Source organism: Trachypithecus francoisi, unplaced genomic scaffold (genome assembly GCF_009764315.1).
Source record: "Trachypithecus francoisi isolate TF-2019V2 unplaced genomic scaffold, Tfra_2.0 Lachesis_group2, whole genome shotgun sequence".
Lineage (NCBI taxonomy): Eukaryota > Metazoa > Chordata > Mammalia > Primates > Cercopithecidae > Trachypithecus > Trachypithecus francoisi.
This window is the reverse complement of record NW_022681465.1, coordinates 152449559-152472785: the sequence shown is the minus strand read 5'-3', so window position 1 is coordinate 152472785 and position 23227 is coordinate 152449559. Positions and strand designations below refer to the sequence as shown.

Here is a 23227-nt window from a genome sequence, read left to right as displayed (position 1 = left end):
TGGTTGGATCTGGCAGGGGGTTCGAGGACGGCAGGGGCCCGGCGGGGCTAGGAGGAGGCGGAACCTCGGGCGCTCCCCTCCCCCCCCTTTCTTAAAGGGCCTGCGCCGGGCAGGGCGGGACAGGGTGGGCCGCGCCCTCTCCGGCACCCTTGGGGTCCCGGGGCGAGCGCTGCGCGGCGGGCGGACAGGGCTGGGAGTCGTGCTCCCCTCCCGGCTCCGCGCCCGCCTCTTGCGCGCCCGCAGTGCCCCCGCCCTTCCCCGCCCTTCCCGCTCCTCCCTCCTCCTCCTCCTCCAGCTCACGGCTCCGCTCCCTCCCTCCTGCCGTCCGTCCCCCTCGCTCAGCCTCTCCACACCGCGGCTCCGGCACCTGAAGGGACGCGGGCGGGCGCGGGCAGCTCCGACCGGCGGCGGCGGGGCGGGACGGGCAGCCCGGCGGCCTCCGATGGCCCCGCCGTGAGAGGCCGGACCCGCGGCGGGGACCAGCAGCGGTGAGTGGGGCCGCGAGGCTCCGGGACCCAATCCTACCCGCTGGCGGCCAGGCTGGGGCGGGAGCGGCCGGGGAGGGGGCCGCTTGCGGGGTGGGGGGCGCCGCCCTCGCCCTCGGTGCCCGCCCGGGTCCGCTAACAAAGCTACATTTCCAGATCAATTCCGCGGCGTCTGGAGCATCAGAAGGATACGGTTGTCATGGAGATGGGGCCGAGAGAGGAAGCCCGGGCTGGCCGGGTCTGGGCCGGGGAGAGGAGGCGCCGCGGGAAAGCCCCAACCCAGCCTGAGGGAGGGTGGGGGCTGCCGGCCCGATTGTCTCTCGGCTCCGCGGCCCACTACCCTCTCCCCGCTTTTGTATAATCTCGGGGTACGCGTGTGCGTGGGGGGTGCCAGTGGCAGCTTGGTAGCCGGGGATCGGGGCGTTGGGTACCGGGGCCTGCCGGCAGCCACCTTCACGAGGCTGCAGCTTTGAGGATTTATTTCTGTTTCCAGTTTCCCAACTTTGACAGCCCGGCTTGGCGGCCAGGCCTCCTCGGTTCTGCAGCTAGAGCGGGGGCTCGCACGGGGGCGTGGCAGGCAGAGCTGAGGAGACACATAATGGCCGAGGCGGCAGCGGGAGGGAGGGGTCCCAGGAGCGGGCTGCTGGGGCTGGGTGCAGAGGGAGTCCAGATTGTGGACCACCCTGCCCAGCGGGCCCCCTCCTCGGAGGAGGTATTCAGATATTCCTAGAGAATGCAGGGACTCCCTGGAATGATCACTGGGGGCATTGTTTTTGCATAGCCCACCCCTTTGTCTTGGGGCCATCTTGGGGGGGCCAGGAAGAGAACAGGGAGCAGAAGCAGCAGTCACAATGGAAGAGGGCCTAAGACTCCTGGCAGCCTGGGGATAGGCCAGGCTGAGCTTGATGGGGATCAGGGAGAGGGCTCAGGGTTTGGCCAGGGCAGGTGGGCAGCCTGGGTTTGGACTTTCCTGGGTTCCCCAGTTCCTTTTTCTAGATCCTACAAACAAGAGCTGCTTAATGGTGGTTGGGGGTGGGGGGCGGTCACTGGGCTGGGACTGCCTCCAAACCCAACCTGTGGCCCAGGGCAGATGCAGTCATTCTGTCATTCTTCCACCCTCTCCCCAGGAGGTTAGGAACCTGTCTTCCAGGGAAGCTGCAAGTTCTGGGGCCTTCGATCTCCGAATCAGTAAAGTGTACCTGCTGTCCTCCCAGCAACCCCTTTTCCCAATATATGCTGGGAAGCAGTGGCTTTTGAGTGGGGCTACTGAAAAGTTTGGTCCTGGTGGAAACATAGCAGGTCCCTAGAGTTTGGCCAGAGCCCCCAAAATATTCCCACCCAGTGGGGTGAGTAGGTGGGTGTGGCTCAGCTAAAGGAGGATGACTGGGTTGTCCTTGAAAGGCCTCCCTCACTGGTGCCTCTTGTGAGGTTGAAGTCTCAATGCTTGGGTGAATTGCACCCTGCAGCCCAGGGATGCCCTGAGAGGCCTCCCTCCTGCAGCTTATCCTGGCCTGACAACTATGGGGTGCATGTTCCACAAGCAGACCTGACCAATAGTGCCCCCAGGGTCTTCCCTAAAGGGAGAGAGCAAAGATAGCTGGAAAGAATGACTTCCTGCTGTAGACAGGACTGAGAGAGAGAGTGGCTGGGGGGCATTACTTCACCCAACTTCCATATATGGAGCATATGTGCTAAGTACCTTCATAACAGTCTTTAGAGGGAGGCACTACCCTTATTCCCATTTTGTGGTAGAGTTGCTTGTTCAAAGTCACCTGGTTAGTAAGTGGCAGAGTGAGGATTTGCACTTTGCCAGAACTCTCTGATACTCAGACCTGTGTCCCCATCCCCTCCTCTTCTTCCCTGGAGATACAACTTAGAAGAGAGGTGGGAGGTGGGATAGAGTGCCTGTCCATCCGGGCAAGGGGATGATCTTGGGAAAAACAAGCACTAAGCTGGAGTTTCCTAGGGAGGTGGGATCAAGGCATTCCCATTCCGGACATTGGCGTGCAGGAGATCAACACTGCCTCTCGTGACAGACGATGCTCTAGACCTCCTTTGCCAGATGGTCTTTTCCAGGAAAATCTGTTTTGAGCGGCATCTTATGTCTGAGGCTCCGTATTTAGACTGGCTCTCTGAACAGGAGGATACACTTAGGCTGTCGCCCCTCGAGGGGTGTTTGGGGGAGTTGGGTGGGCTTGGGGCCAGACCTGGCTCCTTGCCACAGCTCAATGGAGGGGGAGGAGCCCATGTTCCTGCCCTAGTCTCCCTGGAGCCAGCTTGTTTTCCTTGTCCCTCTAAGCCGGTTTACCCACAGGTGAGTCCGCTTCCTCAGGGTCTAGCCCCCTTTTCAGCTGGTAAGCCACTCCAGCGCTGTGCCTGCCTGGCCTGGGGTAACTCAAGCGTCCAGCCCAGGGCTGGCCCACAGCTCTTCTTGCTCAGGTTTGTGGGCTGCCCTGGGGAAGGAACGTCCTCTCCTCTGACTCCTGCCCCAAAATCCCAACCTCTGAGCTCCTCTCTTCGGAATGTCTCCCTCCACTCCCTTCCTTCTCCCACCTTACTTTTTGTCTTGTCAAAGCTGATAGTATGGTAAATACCCACCTACATACCCTTCAGCTAGAGACCTAGATTTGCCAATTGTTAACATTATGCCACATTTGTTTCTCTCTCTCTCTCTCTCTTTCTCTCTCTCTCTCAACCTTTTGAAAGTAAATTGCCAACATTATAACACTTCACTTCTAAATACTTCAGCATGAATTTCCTGAGACAGGGACATTTTTCTACAAAGAGAATATATTGTTATCATACTCAAGAAGTTTAGTAATCATCCAATTTAACCTAACATGTCGTCCATATTTAAATTTCTCTAATTGTCTCAGTAAAGTCCTTTATAGCTGTTTTTTTTTTGTTTTTAATTTGATCATGGAACATACATAGCATTTAGTTGTTATGGCTCTTTAGTATTCCAATCTGGATGAATTCCTGGCTTTTTTGAAAAATTTTTTATGACATTGTCAATTTTGAAGCCTTGTGGTATATCTCACATTCTGGATTTGTCTTCTTGCTTGCTTGTGATTAGAGTCAAGTTAACCATTTTTGGGCAAGAATATCCCATAGATGATGTCATGTCCTTATCAGTGCATGATATCGGGAGGCAGCTGTTATTAGCTTGTCCTGTAGTAGGTGGCATTAAGTTAGGTCACTTGGCTTAGGGGTCCCTGTATTTCAGTTCTGTTCCTCCCCCTTCCCTACCTCCAGAAGCTTCATCTACCTGGTAATCTGCGCACCAGGTCAGCAAATCTGACTGAACCCCTACATCAGACCAGATGCTGGAGAATAGAGAAGCAGACACAAACTTCCAGGGAGCTCGAAACCTCAGGGTTGGGGGTGGGGGAACCACAACTCAGACAGGTACTGTTGGTACGGGAGAGGAGAGGCCCAGAGAAAGTAGTGAGAGGCACAGCAAGGGGAGAGGGCATGGGGGGGCCAGACAGGAAGGCAGGCCCAGGCTACAGCTAGCCTGGAATGTGGGCTGAGGGGTTGGCCTTTTCCCCAAGGGCACTTCAAAGCCAGTGAAGGGTTTTGAAGAGGGGATGATGAGGCAGTTTGGAGTGCTGGAAAGGCACTCTGAGGAGGATGGAGTGGGGCTGACTGGGCCAGCACATGGGAAAGAGACCAGCCAGGAGGCTGTGGCAGTGCCCAGCACAAGACACGGGGGACTGGATTGGGGCTGCTGCGTGTGGCACATAGAGGGAGTGGAGTTGTGTGGTTTGGTGGCCCTGCTGGGAGGATGTTGCTGGTGGGGGATGTGAGAAGGGGATGGAGCTGGGAGAGATTTAGGAATCAGAATGGACAGGCCCTTGTGTCTGACTGGAGGTGGGGAGAGTGGGAAGGATGAGTTCATGTAGTGGCTTGGGAAGAGAGATGGAGGTTTTGAGTGTATGAGGTCTGAGGTGCTTTCCAGGCCAGAGGAATGGTGTGTGGGAAGCTCATTTGGTGGCCCCAACTGTGGCCCCCTTGCAGAAGCTCATTTTGAGATGTGGGCAGAAAAAAGAGCCACACATAGCCCACAGCAGAGAATGGATGGTGGGCTTCAGGCACCAGCAGGGGAGGGGCCTGAGCAGGGCTAGCCTAGCTCAGATGGCAGTTGCCCGTGTGGAAGCCAGGATAATCCTGTCGCTAACTTGCAGACCCCAATTCCCTTACTTCATTTTGCCTCTTCACACTTGCTTGGCAAAACCCCAACCCTGGTTAAATCCAGTGCCTGGCCTACCCCGCTCCTGCACATGCAGCTGAATGGGGCTGAGCAAAACCACTGCCCTGACTGTTCTTACTTTCAGTCCAAGCCCATGAACTCTGAACTTCAGGTGGGTCCTTAGTGCAGTCCACCAGGCACAGCACAGGTTCTGAGGTTGTTGCCTCTCCCCTGTGCTAGATGTCTCTTTCACACTTGCTCTTTGTGTGTGTGTGTATGTGTGTGTGTGTGTGTAGAGATGGGGGGGTCTCACTATGTTGCCAGAGCTGGTCTTGAACTCCTGACCTCAAGTGATCCACCCTCCTTGGCTGCCCTCCTGGGCTTCCCAAAGTGCTGGGATTATGGGCATAAGCCACCGCACCCGGTCATCACTTGCTCTTCTACCCTCACCCACCCGCCTTTCCCACCCTTCCTTTCAGCGGATAATCTTTGAGAAAATATAAGCAGTCAGAGCGTCCTGAGGCTCCCAGCGCCATACTCACTGTCTGCCAGTGTCTGCACTCACTGCTCTGCTTTCTTCTGTCTCTGTGGGCAAAGCGTTCCTGCTCCTGGTTAAGGCCACCCCTCCACTTGTGCAGAGATCCTGGCCCCTTGTGTCTGCTTGAGAACATCACTCCGGCAGGGCCCCTGCCTGCGTTATTGGGTCCTCCTCTTTGCTAGAGCATCCCATCAGCAGGTATCTTGCTGTTATTTCTTTTATCTTAAAAATGGTTCTGGCTGGGCATGGTGGCTCACACCTGTAATCCCATCACTTTGGGAGGCTGAGGTAGGTGGGTCACCTGAGGTCAGGAGTTCAAGACCAGCCTGGCCAACATGATGAAATTCTGTCTCTACTAAAAATACAAAAATTAGCCGGGCATGGTTGTGGGCACCTGTAATCCCAGGTACTTGGGAGGCTGAGGCAGGAGAGTTGCTTGAACCCAGGGGGCAGAGGTTGCAGTGAGCTGAGACTGCGCCACTGCACTCCAGTCTGGACGACAGAGAGAGACTCCATCTCAAAAAAAAAAAAAAAGGTCTCTTGTGTTCTCCAGCCAGCTACTGCTGCATCTCTCTCGTCCCCTTTGCAGAGAAACTTCCAGAAGGATTGTCTAGACTCATTGTCTCCACATCCTCTCCTCCCCTCTCTCTTGACTCCACTCTTATTGGACTCCACTCCGCTGACCTCTCCTCTCAAGGTTATCAGTAATGTTCCTGTCGCTGCACCCAGTGGTCAATTCTCAGGCTTATTGGCAGCATTTGACATGTCCAGTCTTCCTCTTCCTTGAAATATCTTCCTTGGATTCCAGGACACCCATTCTTCTGTTTTCCTCCTACCTTGTGGATTGCTCCTTCTCAGCCTCCTTTGCTGGTTCCTCTTCTCCCCCTCCCACCTTTTGATATCAGGGTGCCCCAGCACTTGCCCTGCACAGGCTGTCTCCCCTATCTCCACTCCTCCATACAGATCCCATCCAGTCTTGTGGCTTTAAGTACCACCTATGTACTGCCAGCTTCCAAATTTAAATCCTAAGTCTCAACCTCTCCCCTGAGCTCCAGGAGCCAATACAGCGTCTCAACTTTCCTGTCTGCCTGGCACCCCCCCTCAACTTGCCCTTATTTTCCTCCCCAAACCTGCTCCACCCAGTTTCCTTTCTTGAGTGGTAACTCCATCCTTCTAGTTGTTCAGGGCACAAATATTGGCATCACTCTTGGGTCCCCTCTCTCTCTACTGCCCCATGTACAGCCCATGGATGGGTGAGGCTTTAGAGTGCCTGACTTCCCTTCAGTGGGCCATAGGCAAGAGAGAGGAGGTGACAGTGAAATGGCCCAGTACAGCCCCTTTCACACACGCTTACTTCCTACTACATGCTGTTGTATTTTCATCAAGGAGGCCACAACCTGCAGACCCTGAGCTGAAGTCCTAAAGAGGAGACAAGACTGGATAGGGAAGAGGAGGGAGAGGAAGGGAGGACTCGGCTAGGGAGAGATGAAGAGAAGCTATATAACACAGAGATTGGGGAGGGGGTGGGGAGGAAGGTCACAGTGGGGGAGGCAGAGAAGGAGAGGAGTTGGGGGGCATGGACAGAGAATGTGAGGACCTAGAGGGTGTAGGATATGTGAAAACCGGGCAGAGAGAAGGGAGGAGGAAGCTTCTTGGTTTCTGTCTCTTGGCTGTTGAAGCAGACTGTGGGGAGCTGCTCAGAGGTGGAGCTCTCTCAGGTCTGCCTTTGCCCAGGTGTTGTATCCGAGGCTGGGCTGGTTGGGAGGATTTGCACTTGGTCAGTCCATTGTAGCTCTCAGGATTCAACCCTCAACCCACAGGCTCATATTAGCCTGTGGGCTCCATGAGCCTGTGGATTGAAGCAGTGTGAGTCCAGTGCCCTCTGAAGTTGGAGGAAGGTGGCCCAGTGGTCATTCTGGCTGTGTGGACTCTCTTGACCAAGACACCTTAGTCCTTTGTGGTTCCTGATAACTGAGGGTTCACCCCGTAGGGAAGTCAGTTGGGCATAGAGTCACCAGCTGTAAACATGATTTGAAATTTGACAGCAGACATTGTGGATTTCATTAGTGTTAAGGGCTCTTCAACCAGCATGCAGATGTATGCAAATGCTAAGCAAATGAAGATACCAGTTGGCTGGAGGGTTGGGGAGAGAAGCAAGCTGGGAGATGTCCAGGAATGACCTTTGTGGAACGAGCCCCAAGGGCCCCTGAGAATCCCAGCAGAGCACACGCAGGTTAAGATGCCATTGTGCATGCAGCCCGGGGGATTCTGCTTGCCTGGCCATGAGAACATGAACCCAAGGCAAGGGCTGGTTCCCTGGTGGTCACACTGAGAGAAGGAAAGCAGGTGGGGGTTGGTCATCACTCCAGACTGGCATTACCTGAAAGGTGATGGGCATCTTTAAAGGGGGCGTAGGTTCCTGGCCCTTGCCCTACATTTGTGTGTCCTGAGATGGAAAGATAGGAGTGAACCTGGCCTTGGGTGAGGATGTTAGGAGGGTAGGACAATAGGGACCTCAGCTGCCTTGAGAAAGGGAGAGGGTGCCCTCTCTGGTTCCCCTCCTGGCCCCACGGGAGTCTTTCATTTGCCTCTACCCTCAGGCTGGGCTTCTGAAGCCCTTTCCTCAGAACTTGCTCTGACAGCTGCCAAGGACGAATATCCACTGGGTGCCGGCTGAATGGCCTGTGCTGTGTGCTGCTGTCCCGGGCATGGCCCCTCTGGGGGTAGCCAGCTTGGTTCCTTGCAACCCCTAGAAGGTTTTGGGAGGCAGCAGCCCTCCCTTGAGCACTGAACACATGCCGTCTCCTTTAGTCCTCACAGGTGCCTTGAGAGGACAAATGCTGTCGGCATCCCCCATTTATGGAGGAGGACACCGAGCTCAGAGAGGTGGGCAGTTTTCCTGAAGTCACACAGCTCGTGGGTAGCAGAGCTTGGATTTGGAGCCAGGTCTTTCTGAGCACACAGGTAGGGGCACTGACCCGCTCTCTCCTGGACTGTCCCAGTCTGAGGCCCTTGCAGCACAAGGCGGTCCAAGCTGGGAAGACCAAGTGGGTTAAGAGGGTTTGGGGTCATTTTGGGATGTGGAATCTGGGAAGTTCCCGAGGCTCCTGGGTGGGCATCCCTTCCAAATTATCCTGGGCATCTCCCTGGGCAGTTGGGAAATGGAGGAGGCTGGCCTGGGCTTAGGGAGGGGGCCTGGAGCTCTTGGAGGTGGGAAGATCCTTAACTCCAGGCCTCTTGGTTAGCAGAGGCTACAAGGGAGCATGGTAAGGGGATCCCAGCTGAGGACTCTTCCTGGCAGCACCCTACTGCCCATGCTGCCAGTGGCCTAGCAGGTCCTGTGGAGCCCTGGAGCAGTCTAGGCCTGGCCATCCTAGGCCCCATGGCGGAGTGGGGGCATAGCTGTTCAGGGTCTGTTATGAATACTCCCTACATGCCACCTGTTTGCACCAATCATCTTTTAAGTGTCTGTGCGTGTCATGTATGTTCATGTGTGTTCACATGTGTTTGTGTGTCTGAAGATGCTAGCTCATGTGCTAAAATCTGGGTGGTCCAGGGAATTTTGGGTAGGGATTTTGGGGAAGAGTAGTGAGCCAATGGGGGTGTTCAGGGTAGGTTTCCAGGGGGCAGAGAATAGGTCCAAGAAGGTTTTCTTTGCCAAGTAGCCCTCATGGAACTCTCTCCAAGTATCCAATGTCAGATGGCAGGTCCTTGGAGATCGTCCAGGTTAGGGTATGGAATTAAGGATGGATAGGGAGCTTTGAGCCTTTCCAGATATACTCTAAATATTGCACACATTTGTGAGATTTCCGGGGCAGGATCCTCCATCAAGTGTACAAAGAGGTCCAGGACTTGGAACTGGTTAGGGATCGATGGTGCACGTGGGGACATGAGGCCAGAGAGGGGTTTTTTGTGCCCAACTTCCCCTAGCCCACTGGAAGCAAAATGAGGGTCCTGGTGCTCCTAGATTTGCTTCCCTGGGTCAGCTGTGGTCTCAGCCTTGCCACCACACTGACATACATGCCAGAACAATTTTCTCTGATGCCAGCCCCTTCTGCATACTCAGGATGGTTTTGACCTGGATGCCCGATGATGTAGATCTTACTGCCCTTAACCTTGCCCCTAGGACTGCCGGTGCCTTGTCCACCTTTCCAGGCAAATCAGGGGGATTGCCTCGTTAGCGGCTGCCCAGTTCCCTCTGTGTGTGCGTGTGAGTGTGTGTGTCTGTGTGCGTGTGTGTGTCTGTGTGTGTGTGCATGTGTATGCCCGTACGTGTGTGTGCATGTGTGTGCACGTGCGTGTGTGTCTGGGCATGTGTGCATGTGCCAACCCATGCCTGCATTGTATGTCTGCTTTCAGGTCCTGCACCCATGCACTTGCCCCTCTGTCTTACAGAGCATGCTGGCCCCTGGAGCCCTCCCTGGTGGGCCCCCACCTCCAGCCCTGTCCTTGGGTTTCCCACAGTCCCTGGCTTGGATCCCACCATAGAAAGGGTCTGTAAGATTATTTCCTTGACAGTCTAGCATTCCATCAGAATCTCAGCCTTGCTGCTTTCCAGCTTTGTGACTCTGAGCAGTTCCTCAACCTCTCTTAGTCTCTGCCACAAATAGGCATGATGATAATCCTTGTTATTCATCTAACAAATACTTTTAAAGTGCCTACTGTGTGCCAAGCATTGCACTGGACTCTGAGGAGACAGCCGTGAACATGACATAGTCCCCACCCTCACTGAACTTACATCCTAGTACAGAGATGGGCAGGGAATCAGTGAACACATAGAAAAGGGAGCTTCAGTTCTACTGAGTGCTATGGTGCTCCATGGAGGAGTGTGATGGAGTGCCAGGGGTCAGAGAGGGCCTCTCTCAGGAGGCAGTGTTGGAGTTGAGCCCTGAGTGGCAGAAGAGGCTCTTTTAAAGATCTAGGGAAAGAGCATTCTAGGCCAAGGGTATAGCTGGTGCAAAGGCCCTGAGGTGGGAATGAACTCAGGGAGCAGAAAGAAGGCCATTGTGGCTGATGTGGGAGAGCCTGAGGGCATGGGGTAGAGGGCAGCAGAACCAGCTCCTGCAGGACCTTTTCAGGCCATGCTGGGGAGACTGGATTCTAATCTAAGAGAAATGGTTAGAGGACTATGAGGAGGGAGGGAGGTTTGTGTTTTTGCAACTCCCTCCAGCTGCCACAGGGAGAGTGGGGAGGGGGACAGAGTTGTTCAGGAGAGCTGAGACCCAGGAAGTACACTCAGCCCTGGCAGTTGGTATGCAGAAGGGACTGGGATCAGAGAAAATTGTTCTGGCCACTATCATTACAGGACCCACCTCAGCTGGTGCTGAAAAGAGGCTGCTGAGCCCAAGGTCATTCCAAGGGCTGAGGCTAGTGGGAGCCCCTGTCTGGAGAGGGACTTGGATCAGGCCAAGAGAGGCTGCGAGGGATCTTGGCCAATGTCAGCCTGTCATTTGCAGGCGTCTCCTTGGGATGTGTGCCCAGTGGCCCAGCTGCGCCCGCTCCCCTGCTCTCGCCAGCAGGACTGGAGGTGGGAAGGGCCACTGCTTTGGGCCAACTCTCTTGGTTGAGGGTTTGGGCCCTTGATCTCCTGGGAGGTTTTGGTGGGGGTCCTGGGAAACTGGGGGCTCATTCTGCGTCTTCAGCCCATCTAGCTGCAGAGGGAGGCTACTCCTGGGTTCTAGAGACAGCTACGCTGTGGGACCTCAGGTAAAGCCTTTCTGGGTTCTGTGCCTCAGCCTTCCTCATTTGTCAAATATGGTGGTAGAAAGAGTGGAGCACAGCTGCCTTTCATCCTTAACCTTGTGGTGAGTTTGCCCTTCCTTGGACCTTAGCTCTCTCAGTGTTCATGACATTAAGTTTCCCACTGGCCCTGGGGGAGAACAGAGGTGATACTCCCACTCTGTAGATTGGCTCACAAAGGCAAGAGGGGGCAATGATGAGTCCCAGGACACACAACGGTTCAAAGTGAGCACATGGGGCATAGTCTTACACCTCTGCTCTAAAACCTCCCCTCTATGCTGCCCTCCCCTGGACTCAGCAAGAGAGGGGGTTCTGGCTCAGCTACTTCTGGGCTCAGCTGGTCTGCAGTCCAGGCAGGGACTCTGGGCCCCCCGCCCAGAGTAGAACTCAATGCTGCCCCTTGTCTGCCCACCTCCAGAAACAAAGGACATGGCCCAGTGCCTGGTGTTGGCAGGACCTCCATCCTGCTCCCTGCTAAAGCAGGACATAGCAGGGCAGGTAGGGCTGGAGCTAGCCCGAGGCAGCTGCTGGAAGTTGGTGGTGGGGTGGAGGGGGTCTCCCAAGAGGTCCTCAATCTGTCCACAATTCTAGCTTTGGTGCTGGTGTAGGCTAAGCATCAAGTGAAGCTGCTGATACTCTTAAACCTCAGGTTTCATGGAGGCTTAGGCAGAGCCCTGACTCAAGGTGGTGGGCTCAAGCCAATGCTCATCTAGGCCCCTGGGCTAGAAAGCAGGTCAGAGAACTGGAACTCAGGCAGCAGGCCAAAAGCTCCCACTTCTTTTTCCTTTCTAAATGCCCCCCCTCCCCCCACCCTCAGTCGAGTCTCAGTTGAGAAGGTGACTTCTTGTTTTTCCTCCTGAGTATAAGACCAGAGGGAACGGATTGAAATAGCAAGTACAGGCCGGGCGCGGTGGCTCAAGCCTGTAATCCCAGCACTTTGGGAGGCCGAGACGGGCGGATCACGAGGTCAGGAGATCGAGACCATCCTGACTAACACGGTGAAACCCCGTCTCTACTAAAAAAAAAAAAAAAACAAAAAAAAAACTAGCCGGGCCAGGTGGTGGGCGCCTGTAGTCCCAGCTACTCGGGAGGCTGAGGCAGGAGAATGGCGTAAACCCGGGAGGCGGAGCTTGCAGTGAGCTGAGATCCGGCCACTGCACTCCAGCCTGGGCGACAGAGCGAGACTCCGTCTCAAAAAAAAAAAAAAAAAAGAAATAGCAAGTACAGCAGCAGGGATTGAGGGCAGACCAGAAAGAATTCTTACTCAGTGCTCAACCCTGGAGGTCCCCGATGTCCTAGGATCAGGGCCCAGATCTTTTAGAGCCTAGCTCTTCAGATGTTTAAAAGTCTGTGGGCTTTTTTTTTTTTTTTTAAAGTAAAAATCTCCCTTATGCAGTCATCAAAATTCTAGGAGGTGAGGGTCAGTGTAAATGGGCGGGGGTCCCAGGTCTGTCTGTTCTGCCCTCCTCTTTTCTGCTCCGTATTTGAAAACCCAGGTTAAATAATCTTAACTGGACTGTGGTGGCTGAGCTTCCCACAAGGGCTCAGAATTCCTGAGAAGAGGACCCACCTCCCTCCCCAGGCTCTTGTTCTTTAAGTGGGACTTTTCTTTTGGAGCCTACCTCAGTGTTCCCACACTTTGCCTCGTTGTAAGAATCACAGAGGACCATACCCCTTCCCTGTAGCTTCTGGTTCTGGAGGTCTGGGGCAGGGCCTGGTAATCTGCATTGTACCAAGTCCCTCAGGTGGTGTTTATGACCAGACAAGTATAGGAAGTTTGAGCTCACTTATATCCCTGTTGTTGCCCCTGCAGCTCATTCTGCTGCAGCCCAGAAGGCCGGCCAGTCCCTCTCCTGCAGCCTCTCCTGAACCCCCAGCATCCCTCTCCAGAGCAGAGTGGTAGCCAAGGCCCAACAAGGGGAGGAAGGAAGTGGCCCAGCCAGAACTGGGAGAAATGGCCCAGATTCCTGCTTCTCTCCAGGGCATTTGGAGGGGCTGATCTGTGTCCCCACTGGCAGAGGACACTTGGGGAGGGGGTTAGCCTAGCCTAGGTAGGGCCAGGGGCAGAGAGGGGAGGAGGAGAGAGCCAGAACACAGCCTGTTACACATTACATCTGCCCTCTCCATCTGGGATTAGGTTGGGCAGGAAGCCTTTGGGAAATGTGGGCTGGTCCCAGCCCGTTTGAAACAGTGGAGGTGAAGATGATGGGTAAATGGGTCTCCTCATTTTACAGACGAGAAACAGACCCAGTGAGGAGGCCTGACCTGGACTCACACGAGGTCATGCAGGGAGTTGGGCAGAGCAGGGCCTGACTCTCCTTCCAGTGCTCTCCCCAGAGTGCCCCTTGGCGGTCTCCTCATGAGTCCTTCCTTGCAGGTGGGCGAGCTCTGATAGGGGCCCGGGAGTAGAGGGGAACCCCAGGCCTCCCCCTTCCTCCCAGACAACTGGGGCTCTGGGCTGTGTGTGTGGTGGAGGCAGCCTGGGCTCTGAGAGGCTCCCGGGTGGCGCTGCCCGCCCAGCACCCTGGACAGCGCCCCACGCTGGGCTATCCCTGGCTGTCTTCAGGCTTCACTTTGGCTTCTGGGGTGGGCCCTGCTCCAATTAGGCTGCGTCTGTTGACTTCCTTGCCTCCTCTCTGAACGCCTCCTTAAAGATAGCCTCCCAGCCCAGTTCCCTCCATTAACCACAAAGGTAAGGTTCTCTCATCTCTGGCTCCTGGAGCCAGGGCAAGAACGCGGGAAGAGGCTAGGAGACCGGCTGCTGTCAGTCTGTGGTTTGTCACCATCACTCACCAGCAGGAATGGGTGGGGGCCCTGCTGGACCCTTCTCCACTTCCTCCCCACTTGGATCTTCCTCAGAGGGCTTTGGTGAACTCTGGCGGGCACAGCAGAGACACAAAAGGTAACAGGAAGGGCAGGGACTAGGGCACAGTGGGCTGGCCAGGGTCAAGGGTGAGGTGAGGTGGCTGCTTGGACAAGGCAGTGAGAGCACCATGGCCCAAACCCACACTCCAGCCAGAAGGGCCCCGAGGAGATCGTCTCGGCCATCTCCCACTTCCAGGCAGGCTGTTCTGCCACTGGTCCTGCTGGACTTCAGGCGCCCCCCAGCCCCAGCCCTGTCTGACTGGTTCTTCCTCTCTCCACCCGCTGCCAGGTCTAGAGGAGTCCCAGGAGCAGCCAGGACAGGTGGAAGCGGTGGCTGCCATGGAGGAGGACAAACTCTTATCTGCGGTGCCTGAGGAAGGCGATGCCACCCATGACCCCAGCCTGGAGCCTGAGGAGGATCTGGGGGTCCGGAATGGAATGGCCAGTGAGGGCCTGAACAGCAGCCTCTGCAGCCCAGGGCACGAGCGAATGGGCACCCCAGCGGACACTGAGGAACCCACGAAGGACCCAGACATGGTCTTCCGTGGCCTCAGCCTTGGCCTCTCTCTCACCAATGGCCTAGCCCTGGGGCCAGACTTGAACATTCTGGAAGATTCAACAGGGTCCAGGCCCTGGAGGGCTGGCGTGCTGGCAGAGGGAGATGATGCTTCTAGAAGCCTCTGCCCAGATGCTGAGGACCCTCAGCTGGGGTGAGTGGATGTCTTGCTATGGGAGCTCACCACATTTGGCTACTCTGTTTTTGTGTGGCCTGGGCCTAGCCACTTAGTTTCTCTGGTTCTTGTGTTTCTCATACATAAAATGGGGATTTCATATCCCTCTTTTGCCCAGATTCTGGGTGTTTTGAAAGAACAGAGCTGCTGTCAGTCTGTGGTTTGTCAGAACCACAGACTGACTTTGATGGAGAACTCAAAGGCCAGCAGATTGGGGGGTAAAGGTTGTGCCATCATGAGCTGCTTCTATGTGGGTTGTGGGGGGTGGGGAGTGCTGCCCTCCCTCCATCCCAGGCTGGGCATTTGAATTCCAAGTCCTTTTAAAATGCCCAATGTGAAAATTAATCTGGTTCATCCCTCTGCTTCCTGGAAATGAGACTCTCCCAAATCCTTCATCTGACTCCGGGAAAGCAGGCTTTGGGCTTTAATCCCTCTCAGCTACTCTCACCTGCAGTAATCATCGGGAAGTTCTACCAGGGATCTACTTCAGTCCTGCTTGTTGGAGTTACAGCCCAATTTCTATTGTCCTCAGCAGATGGTGGAGAGACCTGGAGTTTTGGGGGTGTGTTGGACAAGCAGAGCAGGGAAGGGACAGAGAAATGTCTAGAAGGCACCAGGGTGGGCTGAGAAAAGAAGGCATTTAGAAGTCTTAGTGTGCGTAGTTGCAGGCTCTGGCCTGAACAGGCAGTGTACGGGTAGTGTGTGAGCGTGTGTGGGGGCATGAGTGTGTGCTTGCCCTGCATGTCGTGTATGCACAGGGATGTGTGAACGTGTTGGTATGCAAGGGGATGGTGGCTGTGGGCGGGGAGTGTTGGTGCCCCTGGCCTAGACATTTGTGGCTGCACATTTGGGCGCATGTACATGTTATGTAGGGATAAGTGTCTCTAGGTCTTCGTGGGCAGGAATGTGAGTATGTGGGGTTGCGTGTCTGTGTCACTGGGTGTGCCATGGCCATAAGCGTGTTTCCATCCAGGCAGGGTCTAGGGCAGCCCCATAGCTGGCAGCGGGGTGGGGGCAGGGGACTGGGGCTTCTTAGAGCACACCGTATTGAGGTGGCATCTTTACTTGGGATGGCGAGGCTGGGGGCAGTTGGAGGCCTGGAGATTGGACTGATGGTCTTCAAGCTCCCATCAGGGCCACTCCTCAGGCTTGCTCAGTTGCATGAGGAGGTGGGAGATGGGGGGTCCTTTGGTGGCTCTGACCCTGGGTTGAGAGCTCCCCGCAGGCAGGGCTCTGTCTTGTTTGGATGTCTCTAGTGCCCAGCACAGGCTTGGCAGAGGTGTCTTTACTGGGCTGACTTTGGGTATTTGCCCTGGTGGCCAGGGCAATGGACCTTCTTTCCCCTCCTTTCCTTCCAGAGGTCAGTAGAGGAAACTTCTACCCCAGCCCCTGCCAGGCATTCTGTGCCTTTTAGATTTCTGTCCCCCTCCCCACTTTGTTCCTTGGCAGGAGAGAGCCTAATGAGGCTGCAGTCTCAGCTCCTGCGGGGCTGGAGTGGGAGTGCCTTCTCCAGGAAGCATACTGGGACAGAATCTTAGGCACTGGGGGGCCAAGGAAATGTTTGAGGGGCAGGGGCACTTCCCAGTCCTCCAAATACAACTCAGTCTCTGCTACGCAGCAGGGGCTGGGGGAAAGTAGGGCATAACCAGAGCCTCAGGGGAGGCTGATGCAGAGGGAGGGGTGTGCTTCTTTGCCCATCATGGGCCTCGGTTCATCTGAAATGGGCCAGGCTCAGCCTGCTGTGTTTTTTCCTTGTGTCTCTTCCTGTTGCTGGCTGTATCTTCCATCTCTATCCTTGTCTGTCTAGCTCTTTCTTTATCTCTCTCACGCTCTGTCTCTGTTGTCCTCTCGTATCCCTTTCCTCTGTCTCTTTCTTGTCCCACTCTCATGGTCTTACTCTCTCAGTCTGTCTCTCCTTCCTTCCCTGTGTACCTGCTCGTGTCTCTGGTGGATAAGAATCTTCCCAGCCTCCTCAGTTCATCTGTGTGCGATGCTGTCTTCCAGGTGCTGGAGATGAACAAAACATACTAACCCCTTGCTCTCATGGAGCTTGTAGTCTAGTGGGGAGACCGACGATAAATATTAAAACAATGAATACTTATATAGTATGTTGGAAGGAGATAAGTGCTTTGGGGAAGAAAAAGTAGGAAAAAAGGGGCTGGGGTGTTTGGAGGCAGCTTATGGTTTAGATTGGGAGGTCTGGGCAGTCCTCACTGAGAAAGGGATGTGGAAGGAGGGTTTTAGCTGGGGAAGAACACTTTGGGCAGAGGGAACAGCAAGTGCAAAGGCCTCTTTTGGGGGACAGCACAGGGTCCTGCAAGGGCTTGGAAAGCATGGGTGGGGCCATGGGGCTGAAAAGCACATGTTCATTCACCCAGCACATCGTTCAGCTAGATGTTCCGAGCACCTACTCTGTGTGGGGATGCTCCCTGGCTTTGCAAAGCTTTTGTTCTGGAGCTGGGGAACATACAGTAAACAGGAGAAAAGACAGAATCTTACATGCCGGGAAGGTCTGAGGAGTAAATAAACAGATCTGGAGCAGGAGGCCAGTGTTCTGTAGGCCTGCCTCCCCTGCTGTCTCTGAGGAGGTGGCAATGAGGCCAGACCTGACAGCTGGGATGTGTTTGGTCGAGCTAAGAACCTCCCAGGTTGTGGGAAGAGCAATATTATGACCCAGTGTGACACTGGTTGTGATAGGAAAATGTTCACCTTGCTTTGAGAGCCTGGAGGAAGCAGCCCTCTATGCCGGGCTGGGGGATGAGGCCTTACACTCATTCATTTAGACACATATCTGATGCCCACTATGGCCCCGGCCCCAGGTCTGCTCTTTTCCCTGCAGTATTCCCAGTACCCAGCCCGGTGTCTGGCACCTGTGCTCAGTCAGTATTGGCTGAAGGGATAAGTGAATAGGATGGGGGGGTGGTGTGCCCCTAGGGGGCTCCCAGGCACAGATGAGTGCAGTCACCAGCACCTGTACTGGGGATACCTTGGCAGGATGGTGACTGGCTCCTTGCATCCCACAGGTTGGATGGTCCCGGGGAGCCAGATGTGCGGGATGGCTTCAGTGCCACGTTTGAGAAGATTCTGGAGTCAGAGCTGCTGCGGGGCACCCAGTACAGCAGCCTCGACTCCCTAGATGGGCTGAGCCTCACCGATGAGAGTGACAGCTGCGTCAGCTTCGAGGCCCCCCTCACACCCCTCATCCAGCAACGGGCTCGTGACAGCCCTGAGCCAGGGGCTGGGCTGGGCATTGGGGACATGGGGTTTGAGGGGGACACGGGGGCAGCTGGTGGTGATGGGGAGCTGGGCAGCCCCCTGCGGCGCTCTATCTCCAGCAGCCGCTCTGAGAACGTCCTAAGCCGCCTGTCTCTCATGGCCATGCCCAATGGATTCCATGAAGATGGCCCCCAGGGCCCAGAGGGGGACGAGGATGATGACGAGGAGGACACAGACAAGTTGCTGAACTCAGCCAGGTGAGGCAGGGCCCAGGCTGGGAGCTGGGAGAACCACTGAGCAGATAGGGAGACTGAGACCCAGAGTGGGCAAAGCAGATTAGAGTGACTCAGTATCCAGAGTCAGCACGCCCTCTTCAAGGTCACCTGGTCCACCCTCTGCATCCAGACTTCCCACCCTGCGTCCTGAGGTTTCATTCTGCTCTTCCAGGCCTTCTCAGCCCCAGTAGAAGTGGGGAGTCAGGGAACTATGCTGTGAGTTCACTTGAGAGGCTCTTCTGAAAGTCTAATTTCATTCCCTCCTGCTGCGGTGGAGCTTCTTTCCCTATTCTGGCCCCTACCTGGTTTGCAGTGGCCTGGGGAAACCTCCCAACCTCCTCCAGGGCCTTTGACCCTGGGCCTCTGACCCTACTCCTCCACCCACCTTCCATCTGCAGTGACCCCAGCCTGAAGGATGGCCTGTCAGACTCAGACTCTGAGCTCAGCAGCTCGGAGGGGTTGGAGCCTGGTAGTGCAGACCCACTGGCCAACGGGTGCCAGGGGGTCAGTGAAGCTGCTCGTCGGCTGGCACGCCGCCTCTACCACCTTGAGGGCTTCCAGCGCTGCGATGTGGCCCGGCAGCTGGGCAAGAAGTGAGTGTGGTCTCCCCCGCCCCCAACCCCGGGCAAATCTCGTGTCTTCCTCAGCCTCAAGGGGTTGTGGGTGACCTTTTTCAGGGGTGCCTTGTGCTGGGGGGTGGCTCCTAACAGTTCCCCGAGGACACCTCCTCCCGCCACTGTCCTCATTCCTGGCCTCGCCCTAAATCTGTTTCCTTTCTGGGCTGCTTGGGCGAGGCTGATGCTCTTGGGGAGGGGTGGTGAGGGCGGCCCCTCGGGGCTGGGGGTGAGGGATGTGGGATGTGGTTATGGGGCCACCATGAATATGAGGACAGAGAAGCCGGCAGCAGCTGGGCCCAGTTAATGGGGCCAGGGAGAGGGGAGAACCTGGGCCTCAGGGGACACCTCTGGGACCCAGAGCTCAGGAAAGGGCTCCTGGCCTTCATTAAGCACTACTGTCTACTGGGACCAGCTGAAGGGGCTGAAGCCCCCAAAGCCCACACCCTGGCCTTCAGACCGGGTGCAGAGGGAACTGGCTAGATGAGAGCCCCAAGGGGGACCAGGGGACAGGCGGGATTGCAGGACCGAGGAAGTCTGCCGGCACATCCTGCGCACCTCTGACCACTGGTGTGTTCACCTGCCACCTGCCTCTGGTCCTTTTACCTGGAGTGCTTCCCAGGATCCGCATTAAGGCTCTGAGCTGTGCAGGAGCAGGCCTAGCCCTGCAGCACTGCTCACAGGGCTGGGAGACAGTCCAGACCCTTGCCCATGAGTGGGAGGTGACAGGCAGGCTTTAGGCCTCAGGACACCCTGAGGGCAGCTCAGGTCCTGGATCCTCCTCTTCTCCCTCCTCTTCTCTCTCCCTCCACTTCTCTCTCCACCCTCCACAGCCTCCACGCTGCTCCTGCACCGGGTCCCTGACAACCGCACCAGCCCAGAAATCACAATTCAGATGCCCTCACCTCTTCTGTTGGACTGGACCCCCAAACCTAACGCCATCCTTTCAGGAGCCTTCTTGGTGGCGGGCCCCTGCCCTCTCCCATCTTTTCAACCACTCCTTCCAGCAGCTAATTGTGCTCAAGTCTCTCCCATCTGAAAAACAAAAATTGTTTCTCAGCCCCACTTACTCCTCTAGCCAAAATTCTTGGGTTTTCTGCCCGGGGTGGCCTCTATCCCCTTTCTTTCTCCACACTCAGCCCCTCCACACTGGTTTCCCCCCCCAAACACCGACTTCAGAAACCTCTTGTGCCAACGTCACTGGTGGCCTTGTGTTTTTGAATCTGGTGGCTGCTTCCCAAGCCTCACCTTAGCACCTTCAGCAGCTTCCGTGAGACTGGCCATTTCTTTCTTTTTCTTTAATTAAACTTTTTATTATGAAAATTTCAACAAACACGAAAGCAGAGAAAAAAATATCAAACCTCTATATACCCATTACTGGGTTTCAAAGTTACTATTTCTTCGTTCTCATTTCATCGATGACCCGCAGCTTTTTTCTCATGTGCTGGAAGATTGTAATGCATATTTCAGACACTCTATCATTTGATTTATAAATACTTTAGTATGTATCTCCAACTGATAAGGATCTTTTTTTTACATAATCATGATTCTATTATAATTTCTTTTTTTTTTTTTTTTTGAGACGGAGTCTCGCAGTCGCCCAGGCTGGAGTGCAGTGGCCGGATCTCAGCTCACTGCAAGCTCCGCCTCCGGGTTTACGCCATTCTCCTGCCTCAGCCTCCCGAGTAGCTGGGACTACAGGCGCCCGCCAACTCGCCCGGCTAGTTTTTTTTCTATTTTTTAGTAGAGACGGGGTTTCGCCGTGTTAGCCAGGATGGTCTCGATCTCCTGACCTCGCGATCCACCCGTCTCGGCCTCCCAAAGTGCTGGGATTGCAGGCTTGAGCCACCGCGCCCGGCCTCTATTATGATTTCTTTTTTTTTTTTTTTTTTTGAGACGGAGTCTTGCTCTGTCGCCGGTCTGGAGTGCAGTGGCGGATCTCAGCTCACTGCAAGCTCCGCCTCCCGGGTTCACGCCATTCTCCTGCCTCAGCCTCCCGAGTAGCTGGGACCACAGGCGCCCGCCACCTCGCCCGGCTAGTTTTTTGTATTTTTTAGTAGAGACGGGGTTTCACCGTGTTAGCCAGGATGGTCTCGATCTCCTGACCTCGTGATCCGCCCGTCTCGGCCTCCCAAAGTGCTGGGATTACAGGCTTGAGCCACCGCGCCCGGCTATTATAATTTCTAACAAAATGAACAAAAAATTCTTAATCTCTCCAACATTCAGACTGTGTTTAATTTTCTCTGATTGTCTCAAAAATGTTGGTTTATTGAAATCAAGATTCAAACAGGGTCCACACATCGCGCTTGGCTGATTGGTCTGTTAAGTCTCTTTGAATCAACAACAGTTCAGCAGTTCAGCAGTGCTCCTCCCTTCTTAAATGCTGAGTATTTGTTGAAGAAACCAAGCCACTTGTCCTAAAGAATGTTCCACGGTTCAGATGTGGTATCCTCATGCTGTTATTTAACATGTTTCTCTATTTCCCATGGGTCCTGCAAATGGGCAGTGAGCTCCAGGCTTAATTAGAATCAGGTAGAAATTTGTTCTAGTTTTTGACAAGAATTCCTCATGCCAGTCTTCTTGAAATACTGTCTTGGTTGGCCTGCAGGACAACACACCCCACCTCTGGCTGCTGTTTCTCAGCTTTCTTGCTGGCTCGCTCCTGGGTTCCCAACCCAATTTGGGGCTCTGGGCCAGCCAGCCTATATGTGCCCTCTCCTGTTGCATGGGCTCAGCCCCACCCTGAGCTGTTACTGACCAGCTGTGGATTGATGACTCTCACATGGATGCCTGGTCCTGAAGTCTGACTCTCCCGCAGAGGACCGCCTTCTTGGTCATGCCCCATGTCCATTCCATCTCTGTGTCTTGTGGGTTCTGCCCCCTAAATCTCTCTTCTCCCCATCCCATCTATCTCTATCTGGACAACTACGGCAGTCCTCCTGTCGGTCTCCACTTAGCAAGTAGCGCATTCCAAAATACAGACTGCCCATCCCTGCTTTAACCCTTCTGAATCAAGTCCTGATCCTTCCCCTGGTCCCCTCCTCATCACTTGCTGCCCCATTCCTGTTCTTTAGGTTCTGGCCACATGGCCCTGCTAGTAGCTTCTTGGACATGCCATACAGTTTCCTCCCTGGGGACACTGCATCATCCCACCCCTATTTCCTTTGCCTGGTTAGCTTGTAATTCCTTGTGTTGACTGAGACGTCACCTCCCCCAGGAAGCCTTCCTGACACCCCCAGACCAAGGTTGAATGTTATGGCCCAACTGGCCAGTAGCCTAGCGGTTGAGCAGGTCTTGGGGGTGGGTAGGTCTGGGTACCCTGGGCCGCACTCCCCAAGTAATGCCTATGATTCTGTCATCCTTGCGCTGGACCCTGCTTCTAACAGACATCCCATACTCTCCTGGCAGCAACGAGTTTAGCAGACTGGTGGCCGGGGAGTACCTCAGTTTCTTCGACTTCTCGGGCTTGACTCTGGACCGAGCACTCAGGTCAGTGGGGCTGGGATGGGCAGTGCCCACAAGTGGTACAGGCTGCACATCTGGATGCTTATGCCAGCTCTACCATAAACTTGCTATACAACCTTGGGCAAGTCTTTTGACCCCCTGGTGAGGCTGTGGGGAAGGGGCCACAGGAGCAGCAGCGGCCCAGTAGTTTAGTGAGTGCCTGCTTTGTAGTAGCTGTTAGGATGTGAGGGTGGAAATGTAGTTGTGACTCTAGGAGAGGAAGGGAGGCTCAGGACTTGCCTGTATTGAGCACTTCCTGCCTGCCAGATCCTCTAGGTCTTTATTCACCTTGCTTACTGCATCCTCCGTACCCCGGTAAGGTAGGCACTATCATTCATGTTTTTCACATGAAGAAACTATGGGCCAGAGGGATAAAGAGACTTCCTCACAGTCATCGAGGGAGGAGATGGTAAAATGGGATTTGATCTCAACGATATTGGTTTAGGACCTAGGGAGTAGACCTCAGGAGGGCCAATTGCAGGTTCCTAGGAGCCGGAGGGTAGAATGGATGGTTGCAGCCCTGTAGTATCTAGTAGGCTCTGGTGGCAGGGGCCAACTGGGCAGATACTGACCAGGCCCTAGGAGAGATGGAAGCATCTTGGAGCTAAGGGGTGGGGTGATTCATGCACGTTAGACCTTTTGACTGTGTTCCACGTGTCTCTTACACTTCAAAACATGTAATTTCTGGCCGGGCACGGTGGCTCATACCTGTAATCCCAGCACTTTGGGAAATCCCAGCATTTTGGGAGGCCGAGGCCAGAAGATTACCTGAGGCCAGGAGTTCTAGACCAGCCTGGACAACATAGGGAGGCCAAGTCTCTACAAAAAGTAGAAAAATTAGCCAGGCATGGTGGTGCAGGCCTGTTGTCCCGGCTCCTCAGGAGGCTTAGGTGGGAAGATCACCTGAGCCTGGGGAGGTTGAGGCTGTAGTGAGCCATGACTGTACCACTGCACTCCAACCTGGGTGACAGAGTGAAACCCTATCTCAAAGAAACAAACAAACAAACAAACAAAAAAAACCCACATACAAAAAAAGTAATTCCATTCTTTTTTTTTTTTTTTTTTGAG

The 23227-nt window shown here is 54.8% G+C and overlaps 1 protein-coding gene across 2 annotated transcripts in view; it reads left to right on the top strand.

Annotated features, from left to right (window-relative positions):
* The first annotated feature begins 303 nt into the window (after positions 1 to 303).
* PSD2 (pleckstrin and Sec7 domain containing 2) overlaps positions 304 to 23227 on the top strand; it is a 49883-nt gene continuing 26959 nt past the window's right edge. Inside the window, exons 1-6 of one of the 2 annotated variants that reach the window (XM_033181030.1) lie at positions 304 to 488; positions 8027 to 8179; positions 14109 to 14529; positions 17574 to 18023; positions 18440 to 18634; positions 22064 to 22144. In XM_033181030.1, the coding sequence (XP_033036921.1) occupies positions 14159 to 14529; positions 17574 to 18023; positions 18440 to 18634; positions 22064 to 22144 (1097 nt within the window). In that variant the 5' untranslated portion in view covers positions 304 to 488; positions 8027 to 8179; positions 14109 to 14158. Of the gene's footprint in view, positions 489 to 685; positions 854 to 8026; positions 8180 to 14108; positions 14530 to 17573; positions 18024 to 18439; positions 18635 to 22063; positions 22145 to 23227 lie in introns of those variants that run through there. The other variant, XM_033181031.1, reaches the window with a different exon arrangement.